Source organism: Ambystoma mexicanum, chromosome 9 (genome assembly GCF_040938575.1).
Source record: "Ambystoma mexicanum isolate Mex_15411 chromosome 9, UKY_AmexF1_1, whole genome shotgun sequence".
Classification (NCBI taxonomy): domain Eukaryota; kingdom Metazoa; phylum Chordata; class Amphibia; order Caudata; family Ambystomatidae; genus Ambystoma; species Ambystoma mexicanum.
Window position 1 is genome coordinate 326,637,930 of NC_090931.1, and position 16,089 is coordinate 326,654,018.

Here is a 16,089-nt window from a genome sequence, read left to right on the forward strand (position 1 = left end):
CTTGTCAGTCTGAACAATGAAAAAAGGCTCCCAGAAACAGTGCATAAGGATGCTGGGGCAACTCCCCCACACTGTAAATCACTTGACTGCTTGCCACACCCCCCCTTCCCCGTGTTCTTCTTATCGTCTCCTGGGAGAGCCGGTAAAGAGATTCTTGAAGCCATTGCTGCGTCGCCGCAAAGGTGTAAAAAAACAGCTGCAGTGTGCTTTTTACAGGCCACACTAGATATCGGGCGCTCCATTGGGGGTGCTGGAGGGTCTTAACACCTTCCCTCCCTAGGTTGGCGATATCTAGTCTTGGCCCTAGTTTGCTGAATCTGCACTGTCGTCGTCGCTATGCCCCATACTTGTTCCTCCCCTCACTGAGGGCTTTGCCCATGTAGATCAGGGCTCCTTCCACCCCCTGCCTTAGGTAGAACATGCCCTCTTGTACACTCATAAGGGCAAGGGTCCAATGTGTCCACCGAGCAATGTAGTTGCTATGCTAAACGCTCAATATACCAATAGCACATGACTTTATTCCAATGCAGGTTCCATTAAATCACTGTTTTCATCACTCGTCACTGAAAAGAGCTGGATTATTTGTCAAAGGTTTTAAAGCAAACAAAAAGCGAACAAATTAAATAAAACCACCTACACATGTTTCAACCCAACCGGGTCTTTGTCAAGGCTCATATGTAAGGTATAGCTTGCTAACACAATACACTAATTCGAGTACCACGGACATACCATGTCTCGTGGATAGTTATGTCTATTCTCTTGTAAAACAGACTGGTTTCCCATTCTAATGCATATTCAAAGTTGAGCACGTTGCAATAATCGGCTATTTGTAAAATATACCCAGTTTACGGTAGATTAGGTCTGCTACGTCCTTCACGATATCAGTTTATATGGAGTGAATTTCAGAGTAGTCTTATTTGGAACGAAAGATATATTCTTTAAAGGACCGCCAAATATACCTGCTTCCGCTATTCTTATTCTCTTTCATGCCATACTTCATAGTCCTAGTCTTTTCTTTATATTTGCTGGCTCTCTTTTGATACCCATCTCCTGTCACTGAATTGTTTTCAAACGCATTCATGGTATTCCCTCTTAGTTATCCCAAGTTATGGCCCACGGTCCATCAGATCCTCCCCCATGCTCTACTTCGCTCTCGTCTTGAAAGCCATCTGTTGTCTCATTCACCTTCATTTGCATCCATCGTCAACTATGATTTTTGCATCTTTCATTTAACTGCACTGTTATTCTGTCGTACAGTGCACTAGCGAAAGCACTAAAAAAAAATAAAAAGAAGCTTTAAGTGCAAATACACGCAACTAGCCTCTCACTCGTTCCCCACTAACCACCCCGCCACAGACCGCCCACCGGAACCCCTTAAAAGAACCAGGACTCTCTAAGACACGTAGTTATTTTATAAATGGTACAACCTGGATCCCCACTGACTGTACCTTTAGTGAAGCATCCCTCAGCACATGCAAGTAATCTTTCAAAAATAAACAGACCCTACATCTACAAAAGCAGAGGCAGTGGACTGTTAAAGCAGGAGAAACCCGACCCTCTGGTTGATCCTGCATCTTCATCAAGTGCACCACCCTATTGCCAAGAGGGGCCACTGCAATCACCGCCAGATCCTGATTTTTCTTCCTCTATCTGTTGGGGAGTCCTTACCTCAATTGCAGCCTTTTCTTCCTGGCATTGCTCACTTCCCACTGCTTATTTTTACCCCTAGGTCTCAGCATCCATTGCCATGGGTCACCCCATTCATACGATCTCTTTGCACAGACATAGGTCGGCTACTGCGCAAATGGAGGCATACCCACTTGCATAAGGACCTGAAACATGACAGATCGCCGAGAACAATGAACAACAGGAACCTTTCAGATAGAGATCGAGAAACTTCCATACCGAATGTTCATCGTTCTGCGAGCCAGACATACTCCCAGTCTCCCCTTTGGCGAGAGTATGAAGTCGAAGCTCCCTCACAACTCAACGAGTCAGCATACCACTCATAACCATAAACCTCACCAAAGACCCATGCTTGGATATTGTGCTCATGGAACATGAGAGGCCATTCCCATTTGTTTGACTCACCTGTCCCTGAACTTGAATTTTGTCAAGTTATATGCCTTCAAGAAACTTGGCTCACCAAACCGCCGGCCTGCGATGGATACATAATTGCGCTCAACCCGGCCCTGAAAGGCTCGCGGGTCGTGCGTCCTCTGGCCTATTGACGCGGATTAAGATTACTCCAGCATGGAGCCTTCTTGAAACGAAAAACATCAACCTATGGACCCAACTCACATTGATCAAGATTTGCAAACCTGTCAACTTGGCCTATCAAACTCAACAGAACAGTCCGACTTCCAGATTGATTGCGATCATAACGTGTATTGGAATCCAGCGGCAATAAATGACTTAATAATAAATAAACTTCCTGGATGGCGTTTTTCTGACCATTGATAGACTTAGTGTGAGATTCCTTAACATCTGTGGGGACCTTAATATCCATCTCTATGCTTCTCGTGGTCTCCACAGACCACCTGATGATTTGACAATCAGAGCTCTCCGCTGGTCTAAAGAAATAACACGAGAAACTTGATTCTAACAAGCCATCCCTACGACGAACACAATTCGCTGATTCCCACCTGGTCTTGTAGAAACACCACGGCAATCATCGATTATATTTACCTATCCCCAGCATTGCACAACTTGATATTTGAATATAAAATCCTCCCTTGTATCAAGAGCAATCATTGCATGCTCATCCTGCGTGGTGTTGGAATGTGCGATCAGAACACGATAATTCCAGCTCCACCTCTGGAACTTACAGGAGCAACTACCAGACTCAGACTTAGTTTAAAACTTCAAGCCTCCCTGCCACAGACATTCTGCCAAACAAACATGCCAGACGAAGAAACGTTAAACTATGATTGGATAGTGATCCCTTTCCAGATAAACGTCACCACAGCAGAAAAGCCTGTCCATCTGTATTACTATAATCCAGAGCTAGCAAATAAAAAGAAAACCCTTCGGCAAAACCTTGGCAAATGGAGGAAGAATCTCACTTCTGAAAATCTGGAAAAAATGAAAGAAGCAAAACAAGCCTTCAGAAATTGGAAAAAAAATCCATGCGATGACTGCAACAGGCAGATTCCCGAAACCATGCTCTCAAAAACAAAAACTTTAGGAACTTGTGGAATTTGCTAAACCACAACCCCAGTCACCAACAATTGGTGGTTTCCAATGTCTCGGAACAAAAATGGATTTCACACTCCAACCTGTACAAATCCCGGTGCCCAGAAGAAACATCAATCTCAAACCAATGGACCATTCTTTGGGATAAACATCTTTTCCTGGAGATGATCAAAAAACCTAAACGCCTCTCGTGCTCCTGGCCCTGACGGCCTGTCAAACGCCATTCTGAAACAGGCCCCAGAAACTTGGGCAAACTTAATGGACCTTGTTCTGACTCTAATCAACAAACTAAAATCGATACCTGCTACTTGGACTAGAGCAGTGCTGATCCCGATCTACAAACAAGGAGATAGAGACGATCCATCCAACTTCAGACCTATTGCTCTCCTAGATCCCCTGGGAAAATGTTTGGCACATACCTCCTTCAAAAACAGACTGCTTGGGCCAAAGAAACAAACTGCTTCGATGCTCGACAAACAGGCTTCACGCCAAATGTGGGCACAAAAGTGAATCTTCTGAAACTAAATCTAATAAAGCACGAAGCCCTAAGAAACAACTCCCAAGTGTATGCCACTTTCATAGATCTCCATATGGCGTTTGATACCATAAATAGGAACAAACTTTGGCAAAAACTTGCAAAATGGAACTGCCCCCTAGAGATCAGCGAACCCATCAAGCTGCTCTACTCCAACACCTCTGTCACCATCAGATTAACAAAAGAATGAATCACCACAGACGAAATAAGAACATGCAATGGCCTAAAACAGGGATGCCCCCTCGCTGCAACCTTGTACAACCTATACACTGCTGACTATCTCACCCACATCAAACCTGACACACTTAACCCGCCAAAAATCAATTCCCTTCTGATTGCATACCTCATATATGCAGATGACATTGTATTGCTGGATAAAACCCCATCAGGCCTTCAAGAGAACCTACATATGACAGAAACATAGATGAACATCAACGAGCTCCAGATCAATGTAAAAAAATAAAAATAATAATGACGCTAACCAAACATCAAAGTACAAATACCCGACTTAGACTCACAAATTTCATCCTTGAGAATAAACCACTTGAGGTAGTCACAACTTTCAAATACCTTGGTATATTAATTAATCAGCAGAAAGCTGAAACAGCTTGGGGGACCTCCCTGGAAGGCAAGATCCTAAGGCTAGCCAGACAAAGAGTGATGTTACATAGACGCTATGGCAAATTCTCCTTGAAACCCATCCTGGTGTTCTATCGTCAAAAGTTTATCCCCATCATTACTTACAGGAGTGATGCAATGATTACAGCAACTGAGTGAAACCGGCAAACCATTGAAGCAGCCTTCTGGCGGAAGATCCTGAATCTCCCAAAAAGTTATCCCATGGTCAGAGTACGGTTTCAAGTGGCACTACAATCTCTTTTCTCGATTGTATGGTGGAAGCAGATGGACCTCTTGCGCAAGCTGATAAACGAAGATCCAATCCCGGAAATTTAAATTCTATGAGAGACCCTGCATGCCATGAAAAACACTCTGCTGAAAACGTGGAAAGCCGCCATATTCCAACAAATGGCAAATGAAGACATGCTATAGAAATGCTCACCAACCGCACCCAACGCGCCAAGCTAAAAATGCAGCCAAACGGTTGGGCTAAAACATAGGAAGAAAAACAAAGATACTCCATGAACCTACAATGCTCACTTAACATCCGAGTAATTTATGAACTCCCGCAATACTTGGCACTTTTCCCAGATCCAATCATTTGTACTGCCTTCATGATAATCAGCCTAAACACCTATCCGACCAGACAAAGACTAGCCAATATTCGACAAATACCCAAGACGGAACAACTCTGCCGATTTTACATGGACAAAAACACACCTGCAACTTTGAAACATCTTATGATCTGCCCCGCCCTTGCCGACAAGAGAATCCTATTTGGTGATCTATTTAAGATATCTGACTAACAAGAAGAAGGGGACTCCAGATGGCAGAAGATCTTAAGAGGCCAAGATAAGAATCTGATATATACAGTCGTCCAATTTCTTGCGGACATCTTAGAGCATTCAAAAGACCCAAACTCATAAATTGACCATTGTAGAAATTCGCTCTTTTCCTATACGTTTGTGATGCTGTTAAGAATGTGATATATTTTTATGAAACCAAATGAAGTTTGTTTAAACTAAACCATTTTAAAATAAAATAGAAAATAAGGACCGGAAACTCTACCTCTCAGCCCTGAACTCTCCGAAGTCCACTCTTGATAGAGCGAAAAGGGAATTAAACCTAACACTCACTGGCTCACTCCAACCATCCTTGTGGCTACAGGGCACGCTAAACTCACTCCTCCCAATTCTTTGCCTAGCTACTCCACGCTTGCAGCCAACGACCTAGCTGAATACTTCACTTCAAACATTATCAAAATTAGAGACTCTCTCTTGATCATCCCCTCAATCCCACCTCCTGCATTTTACACTTTGCCTACTCTACCACCATCCTCTGCCTCCATCTCCCAGTTTAGTCACACTAATACTGACAAAGTGCTATCTCTACTGATGAAGGCTAACCCCTCGTGCCCCATCAGACCCTCATGCGCCTCAGCTGGTCAAGCCTATTGCCCCTTTAAGGGCCTCATACCCAGCTGAACTCTTCAACCTGTCCTTCGACTTCACTTACTTTCCCCTCCGTTTTAAAAACAGCCACGCTCATCCCCCTCCTAAAAAAATAAAAGCAAGGGGCTGACCTGTAGCTACCGGCTAACTTTCACCCTGGGTCTCTCCTCCCGCACTACTCTAAAGTGCTTGAAAGGGTTGTATTCAACCGTCTTAAATATTTCTTAGAAATCCACAACTGTCAAGACCCCCTACAAGCAGGTTTCCGCTCCTGCCACTCCACAGAAACTGCTCTAACAAATGTGTCCAACATCATGGTCTCCGCTAAGCACTCCAACTTAACGTCTATCTAATTCTCCTTGACCAATCTTCTGCCTTTGACACTTTTGATCACCCTGGTCTCTTTAATACTCTTCTTGGGATTTGCGATCAAGCCCTTCCCTGCATTGAATGCAACTTTGCACCTCGCCAATTTGCTGTCTCCTGGAGCAACACCTCTCAACTCACTCCTCTGTTGGTGTTCCACAAGGGTCTGTCTTGGGTACACTCCTCCTGACACTCTACAACTCTGCTCTTGGGGCACTTATCTTCTCCTTTGGGTTCTCGTACCCCCACCCCCTCCTTTACGGATGACACCCAAACATCTTCTCTTTTCCTGAACTCTCCTCTGATCTCTATCAAAATTTCAAACTTCATCTCTGCCATTAAATATTGGATGGCTTTGCACTCTCTGATGTTAAACTCTAGCAAAACAAAGGTGCTCTCCTTCCCTGACAAATGCTCTCATCTCTTCCTCCACCTATCTAGTTCCCACATCACACTCTCCCCTACTCTCCTTCAGTTAGAAACCTCAGCACCAGACCCAGACCCTCAGACCCTTCTCACACCTTCTCTGCTTTCATCTCCAAAACTTGAACAGCGTCTCGCCTCAACCTCCAAAATATTAGTAAAATCCAGTACTTCCTTCCTTTCAACACTGCAAAGCATCTCTTAAGCACTGTGGTTTTCTCTAAACTAGATAAATGTGCCAGCATCCTCTTTCGTCTCCAACTACTCTCCACAATATCATTAACTTTGCTACCAGTATTCTCTTTGAATTATCTCACTTCACACATACCATCACCAGGCTGGATGGCTGACAATGCAAGACAGGGCCAGATTTAAAAGTCTTCTCCTCGTTCACAAATCTATCCACGGTAAAGCACCACTGTATTTATCCTCCAATATCCAACTCTATAAACCTTCTCGTAAACTCTGCTCTGCCTCTGCGACTACCCTTGTGGCTCCTCACCCTTCTTGTGCTTCCTCTCTTCTTGCTCCACTTGCATGGAATTATCTTCCCCCGGACTATAGAGAAACAGTCCACACAAATGGGTTCAGACCCAAACTAAAAGCCTACCACTAAAGGTACTGAGGGGAAGTGGAGGGACTTATGCAAAAGATATTCGCCCTCCCCAGTGAGGGATCCCTAGCTGAAATCTTGTTGGGGGTGGCGAAGCCCGACAGCAAAAAGTAGCCGAAGTACCGTTGGAAGGCATATACTATCCTCAGGTTAGCAGCACTACTGGTAATAGCAAGAAAACGAAAATCAATGGAACCGCCGCAAATACTGGACTGGATTTAGAAATTAAGGGAATTTGTCTCGATGGAGTGGGTTACATACATAATTCAAGGGGCACAAAGCAGGTTTACGACGGAATGGTCAACCATTTTGGACTTTCTACAGGGCGATTATGCTGGACAATACTGTCCTCAAAAGCTATGCATATTGGGAATATCATGAACACTATGTTTTTCCAATTATGCAGTTGTGTTAACCATGTACCAGGGGGAGGGCCAGGAGGAGAAAGGGAGGTGGGGTGGTGGAATTGTTGTAGTTCTGTTATAATAAAACTCAAACAAACTTTTTTTTTTTTTTAAAAAGACTACCGCTTCGCCACCGAGTTACCCTCTTAACCCTACCTCTCATCTACCTGCTAGCTAAAATGTTTCCCTCACCTCTAATCTGCCTCCCACTTCCTCAACTGAAGCCCTTCATCCATCATGGTCACATCCTGAGCACAGGTCGCCATACCACCTACCTACCAATGTTCATTGTCCTTAATCTATGCATGTCTACTTCTGTATTGTCTCCGGTGACTGTTCCATTCACTCCCCTCAACAACCTAGACAGAACATTCCTCAAACTCACCCCATTGTAAGAAGCTCAGTGCTGGTCAATCAGATTTCTTATCTATTGTACGGGCTTATGCGATCAAAAGAGCATTGTTCCCCCTGTATATATTTTCCAAATCAGCATGCCCAGGATGTTCTCTGGGATCAGGTCGAGTGGGGGCTGCTCGAGAGAGGAAAGGGGTGGGTTAATGGTACTAAACAGAAGTACACGTATGAAGCAAAGTTTTGCCTAACCCACCTAAACCTATCTGTAGCCAAGTGTGCCACATACCATGCCACTTCACATCCTCTGCTTGCAGGACATACCACCAAAATGCTATCCAGAAGTGTCAGAACCTGCACTTCACAAGACCCATTTACGTTACATGCTGTGGTCTCATGGGGCGTGCTGACTATTTCTGCTGTGTGGTCCAGGAGGCATCATGCATTTTGATAACAGGCTGTGGCCGCCTGCACACTCCCATCAGAGGGTCAAAGAGATGTCCATGATTGGTACTGTGGGCAGCTCTGTATTTCCACCACCCATGTTCATCCCTCTACTGTCCAAGAGGAATTCTGTCCTGCAAAGACTCTGGAAATAATTGAAGCCTCATCGTACAAATCTGATAGAGGTTTATGTGGATGTATTTGTTCCCAGACTCTTAATTCAGAGTCTCTGGGTTGCCACGACAGCACCACCACCGGCTGCTATGAATTACAATGACTGAATCTGAGCATTGATAATGGGGGGAGTGAATACCACTAGGGGACTCAGCAGAAGGCAACAGGAAAGATGGGAGCGCTGTACCCACTCCTGAAGACCAAGTCCATGCCCCTGCAGACAAAGATCAACATCCAAAAGGCAATCATCAGACCAACCCTGACATATGCCTCCCCAGCATGGATGACATGCCATGAGCGACACACCGGAAGGCCCTGCGGATATCGTCTGGAGCTCCAATCTTCACAAGGATAGCAGACCTTCACAGAGACCTGGACATCGAGATGTTGGACGAACATCTAGCGAAGCTGAGTAAGAACTTCTGCCAAGGACTGGATCAGAACCCAAACCCTCTGATCAGAAGACTCACTGCAAACTGTAATAACTTGGAAGCTGATGGACACCCGAGCCAGCAGGTAAGTTATTAAGTAGATTTATTATAGTTCAATGCCAGGGACAAAACATTGGCATGTCCTTTCCAAGTCAGCATAACTCCAACTGCCAAGCATAGCACCCTCACACACTAACACTCCACTCATACTGACATCACTACATTCCATTCAGCAGTGATGTCATCCACTCAGCTAGGAAGCACATTACAACACTTCTCCCTCCTTTACTTTGTTGGAAACAGGGAATGATCACACCAAAACCATCACCAGACAAAAACCCCTACATGTACGTGTGGCCAGCACGTAATGCACCAACTAGTAACACCACTGGCGACAAGAAACTGCCCTCAGAGAACACCAAAACCCCGGACACTCCAAGGAAGATCAGGGAAACAGGAAAGTGCTCCACCAAAGGAATAAGAACCCAATAAAACCTACATGGCACCCCCAGGGTACTAACACCGTGCCAACACGTTGGGCAATTTGACACATATGTGTCTACCAAACCCTTATACCAAGTCCTACGCCCAAGTCCTACGCCACTTCCACTCCTCCCTTTATAACAAAACAGAGAGGAACCCAACGCAGTCTACAAAGGGCTCACTCCTTCCATAAACAGAACTGGACAACCTTCGAGAAACAAAAATAAAAAACTACGCACCTCCACCTGTTCCAAGCTGCCCCTTAGAACCTAGGTCCTGCCACGACCCAGCGTCCACAGCAGATAACTACCTAACACTCCTCAACCCTCAGTGCACAAACATCCTCCCGTCCTAGTCTGCCCCCTAGGACACCAGGGCTGCCACCCCCGGGCACACACCACACAGCAACAACAAGCACAACAACGAAACAGTTCACCACAGCACCCCTAAGGGTACCACAACACCCCAAAACCCTGAACCATAGAGAACCAACCCGCAAGAATGCGGAACACAGCCAGGACCAACCACCTGAACCAGACACGCACCAAACACACACTAACCACCACGGACCCCCTGGTCCAGCTTACTGCCACCCGCAGCACACCACTCCATACCTTGGACCCCAGGCCCAGCCTACTGCCACCAGCAGCACACCTACTACAAACCTTGGACCCCGGGTCCAGCCTACTGCCAGCCGCAGCACACCTACTACAAACCTTGGACCCCAGGTCCAGCCTACTGCCAGCCGCAGCACACCAACTACATACCATGAACCCCAGGTCCAGCCTCCTGCGAACGCAAAACGCAGCACACTTCACTTAATGGACACTCGGTCCAGCCAAACTGCACCAACGCAGCACACTCGCCACTCACCATGGACCCCAGGTCCAGCCTCATCACCACTGAGGACACCAGTCCCCACCTACTGCATCACAGCAGAACGCCACAATAACCAACCACTCCCACTCCTGCACACCGCAATGTTCACCTCACGCACCATATGCAAACCACCAAAAACAGGATGGGTGGCATACACGCAAAACATTGCACACATGTTCAAATACAAAATGATGTGTAAAATGCATTATTTCAGTTAATTATTGGTAAAAGATAACTGTAAGTGCATCAAAAATACTCACAGCACAAGATAAACAATCCTGTTCTCAAAGAAACAATTCAACCCGCAAGTGCCCCCACCCACGAGTCCGTACCCCAATAAGGGAAATCCAACCTGCAAGAAAACATGTTAAGTATTGAACAGTTCCACCTGCAAAGAATCCTTCAATGAGAAAAACAATATGCAATTTAATGCAAAATAATGCAGGAACACACTCAACAACATCCCATTAGCACCAGCATTGCAATTTCTCAATACAACACAAAGCAATCACCCATACACAACTCTCAGCGCGCGCACTCACTCACACGGGCCCATGCAACACGCTCACACACTACATCCCAAAACCAACCAACAAGCAAAACTTAGAGATCACACTAGTGAAAAATGATACCCAAGAGCATAAACGTCCTCCTGCTTGCACCAAAATGATGCGACACCGGACGTAACTCCTTCGAAGCCATTGCAGCACCAAACGAAAACGTCCAGTAATTGGCTCCAGTCTCACCCTCGCCGGCGCCTGGCCAGATGGAAGCACAGTTCACTGCACCTCCATCGGATCTCTCTGACAAGAGATCACCACTCCTCGAAGGGTCTCCACGAGTGTCCACACCCGCCCTCCTAATGACCCCACACAAATCCACAATACGGCCATCCTTACTATGATGATCATTTTCCATCACGCGTTCCGTCTTATTTCCCCGCGGAACACCGATGACAAGTTCATAACTACAATCCAACACGCCCACATTACGGCCGCAGGATTGTTCCATTTCCGGAAGGTCGCTCCCCGACACACATCCTGGGCGCGTCCGCAATACGCAGCGCTCTTCAAAATCCTTGCGCGTTCCAGCTGCGCAGGCAGGAACGTGACGTGACAGCCAGGAAACGTCATCATAACAACACAGGGCCCCAACGAGTGCGGATCGCACGCTCCCCGTCACGCCAGCTGGAGGCCCGCAACTCTCCCCACCGAGGACAGCCGTGGACCCGGACATGTCCAGCCTACCACCGGGGCCCACACAAATGCAGTCCAACACCTCCTTAAATCGCGGCACTCAGATGCCGCTCGGGAACCGCTCGCTCTTCACAAGGCTGAAAGACGGGAGCCACCTCCCCCTCCGGACCTCCTGTGCTAGCACCAGCTAATTTCGAGCAGCTCACCTCAGGTGTTGACGGTGCGGGTGCTCTAGAACTGCATAGCACCCTCACACACTAACACTCCACTCACACTGACATCACTACATTCCATTAAGCAGTGATGTCATCCACTCAGCTAGGAAGCACATTACAACACAAACCCCTTTGACCGCTTAACATCACAGCGAAGACCCTGTGAAACCAGCCCTACTGTGACAAGGCCACACAGACCAAGAATCCTAACCCACGACTATACACTCAACCCGAGAAGATGGAGTAATGAGGCTCAAGCCTTGGTATCCAAAAAATCACAGCTGATGGATAAAAATCTATCAGTAAGAAGAAGAAGAGCACTACGGGACCGAGCAAGTCAGTGAAGGGATCCAACGAACAGCGTAAAAGAAACGCTGTTGGTCTGGACATCACCTTAGACATGCGTTTACACCTCCTTCCGTGCCTTTGAAAATCAGTGACTGTGCTATGTTTATTTGTGTAGCGCTTACTGCACACCTTCCTTCTTGAGGATAGGTTGTGACGCTAAGAACGATCGACCCCTTTCGCCACGCATTTCAATGATGGATCTTGTGTTCATGTGACGCCCCGCCGTCACCCCTCAGCCCGCTTTCACTTGCCGATGAGGCGCCTGGAGGTCCGGCATGGAGTGGTGCAATTATGAGAGTTTCTCACTACGTACCTTCTTGCTCTCCCGCAGGTAACGGATCAGACCCTCGGTGGCCTCCAACCGCAGCTCCTGCTCGGGCTTAGCTATATCCCAAAAGAAGTCCAAGAAGACGCGGTTCTGCTTTAAGACCCGGCGGGTATCAGTATGCTGAGGCTCCACTGACTGATCCATCGCCGCTGCCATGCTGTGCTGTTACCCACGTGCACCAAAACAGACAGCGCTTCCAGGTCACAGAATCGAAACAATGGAAAGAAACGACGGACTGTTACAAATCATTGACAAAGAAAGAGGACTCAAATCCACACTGGCACAATTAATGCATGCACTGAAAGCGGCCATCTCAAAATGTCTTTTCTTCTTTAAATTAGTGTAGGCGTGGGCGGACCCATGCAGGCGCTTCCCCATCCAATTGGATGATGTGCACCTATCCACCATTCAGCATTCAACCCACGTAAACTCACAATTCCTCCCACCACCCTGTCTGCCTCACAAAATCCAACAACACACTACTCCTCCTCTGGCCACTCACCCAGTCACCTCCCAACAAAGCCTTCCCACTCAACTCAGCCACACCCTGTGCAGACAACCGAACCCTCATCAATTCTCTCTCTACAGCATGTCTCTCACACCTAAACAGAAAATGTTCCACAGTCTCAGATACTCCACAAACCGCACAATCCCTCGACTCTCGCTTCCCCACTCTAAACAGACAGTCATTCAGCCCCATATGCCCTATTCTCAATCGATTCAGCATCACCTCCTCCCCCCTCCTCCAATCTAGACTTCCCGGATCCACCTTTACTGACACTTTCTCACGAATACCAAACATCCACCTGCCTTTCACCCCACTCACCCACTTCTCCTGCCACTCATCCATGACCTGCCTCACCATCACTGCCTTCATCTCATCCACACTCAAAGGCAACCTTACATCAACCGCTTCCCTTCTCATACCCTCACCCGCCGCCAGATCCACCAACTCATTTCCCAGAATGCCGCTGTGACTGGGGACCCACGCCAACTCCAGATCCATCTCCCCACGCACACACCGATCAATCTTTTTCCTGATATCCAAAATCACATCCTTCCTATCACCATCCCCTGCCACAATCGCCTGCAACCCACTCAACGAATCTGAAAACACCACTACTTTCACAAACCTCAACTCGCACACCCTTTCAATCGCCATTGCAATCGCCACAACTCAGTCGTACAAATTGACACATCATCCGTCAGACGCCCCACTTTATACTCCCCAGTGCTTTCCAAATAATACGCCATTCCCACTCTTCCAGATACCGGATCCTTTGAACCATCCGTGAACACCCTGCACCCTTCTTTCTCTGCCACATATGCCTGACCCAAAGCTTTGATCTCACCCCGCAATCCCCGCTTCTTTGACACCACACTCGTCAACTCCAAGCACACCTTTGGAGACCCCATCATCCACATCGGACACCTCACCAGATCCATATCTGTCACAACCATTAACTAGCCCACACCCCACTGCACCCCCTTCTCCCACATGTGAAACCCCAAAGTGCCCCCTTTCCTCCTCCACCGATCCCCATAATAGTCAAACCTCCAATTATACCGCAAACATTCACGTACCGGATGAGCCACACTCTTCGCACTACACTTCACCCACCACCTCATATTCAACACATCCCTTCTCAACCCCAATGGCATCTCGCCCACAAGTACCTGAAACGCATTCACTGGAGAGGACCTCATCACACCCGAACACACCCTCAATGCTCTCGCCTGCACCCTATCCAACCGCAACTTCTGACTCATTGTAAAACCCACTGCCACCTGACATCCAAAATCTAACACACTCAAAATCAATCCCTTATATAACATTCGTAAACACTTCTGCTGCGCACCCCACTCTTTCCCAGTCACCGCCCGCAACAAATTCAGCCTGCGTTTACACTTGTCCATCACTCCATCCACTTGCACGTTCCAATTCAACTTTCTATCCAGAATCACCCCCAAGTACCGGAACTCCTTCACACTCTTCACCCTCACACCTTTCGAAACCAAGTTCAACTCCTGCTGCACTCTTCTCCTCGAAAACACCATACTCACACTTTTTTCCACAGACACCGAAAAGCCCCATTTCCCACACCACTCCTCCATGCGTACTATCACAGCTTGCAACCGACTCTGCACCATCAACAAACTCCGCCCTCTTACCCATACCACACCATCATCAGCAAAGAAATCTACCTGACACCCGATTCCCATCATAGCCCGAATCAGCCCATCCACCATCACATTAAACAGCATTGCACTAATCACACTTCCCTGCGGTGTCCCATTCTCCATCTTCCAAACTTCAGACAGCACCCCCCTCACTCTCACCTGAAAGGTCCTATCCGCCAAAAATGCCCTTATCCACCGAAACATCCTCCCCTTCACACCCATCTCCAACAATCTTACCAACAACCCACTCTTCCACACCATATCATATGCCTTTTCCAAATCCAAAAAGAACGCTCCCACCAACTCTCCATCACATAATGCCTCCTCCACCCCAGTCACTAATCTCACTAATGGATCAGCCACCGACCGATTCTTCCTGAACCCACTCTGAAAGTCACTCAAACACCCATTCGACTCCAAATAAAACCCCAATCGCTCAACCACCATCCGTTCCATAACTTTACACATCACAAAAGTCAACGCAATCGGCCTATACGACTTACACTCCGTTGGAACCTTTCCACCCTTCAAAATCGCCACCACAATCGCTCTTTTCCACAACTTCGGCAAACACCACTCTTCCAAATCTCATTGATCAGAGCTAATACTTCCAACTTACATTCTACAGGCAACTTCTCCAAAAATACATACATAACACCATCCACCCCTGGACTTGGCCACTTCCCCTTCCGAATCGCACCATCCAACTCCAACATCGAAAACGGGACCTCATTGCTCTTCCCAAGGCCCAACATTCGCCAACACCTCCCGCATCTCCTCCTCTACCACACCCATTCGTAACCTCACCGCTTCTGGGAAGTTCCCCGAACTGTGCACCCCGCAAAATACTCCCCCATCAAATTCGCCTTTTCCCCAACCTCACTAATCACCTCTTCTCCTTTCAACAACACTGACATTCCACCCTGTGGTCTCGTTAATCCAGACATCCGCTTGAACTGTTTCCATACCTCACCCACACCAGAATCACTCCCCAGGGACCCACAATAACCCCTCCAATAACCACGCTTCCGTTCCCTAATTACTCTCTGCGCCATAGCTTTAGCCTTTTTATATGCCACCAAATCCACTATCATTCCTGACCTTACCGCCCTGGCCCTAGCCTTCTTACGTTCCGCCACAGCTCTCGAACATTCCACCGTCCACCAAGGTACCTCAATCTTCCCACTCTTCCCCTTCTCAATCTCTGGAACTGCCGCCTCAGACGCTGCTCTCATTCCCTGCACCAAATATTCATTCCATTCATCCACCCCCCCATCTCTACCTCGAGGAACAATCACTTCCTGACACACTCTTTTATACATCTCCCAATCAGCCTTCTTAACATTCAACCGTCTCCCAGTCATCCGTGGCCTGATCCCTACCTCACCCCTTGCAGTCACCAAGATACCAGAATGATCACTCCCCATGTCCCCATCCACACGCACCTCCCAATC

At 47.3% G+C, this 16,089-nt stretch overlaps 1 protein-coding gene across 1 annotated transcript in view; it reads right to left on the reverse strand.

Moving 5' to 3' along the window:
• MYBBP1A (MYB binding protein 1a) overlaps window positions 1–12,678 on the reverse strand; it is a 1,153,837-nt gene extending 1,141,159 nt beyond the window's left edge. The window contains exon 1 of the mRNA XM_069614733.1: window positions 12,440–12,678. Coding sequence (XP_069470834.1) covers window positions 12,440–12,610 — 171 coding nt within the window. The 5' untranslated portion in view covers window positions 12,611–12,678. The remainder of the gene's footprint in view (window positions 1–12,439) is intronic.
• Window positions 12,679–16,089: the final 3,411 nt, after the last annotated feature.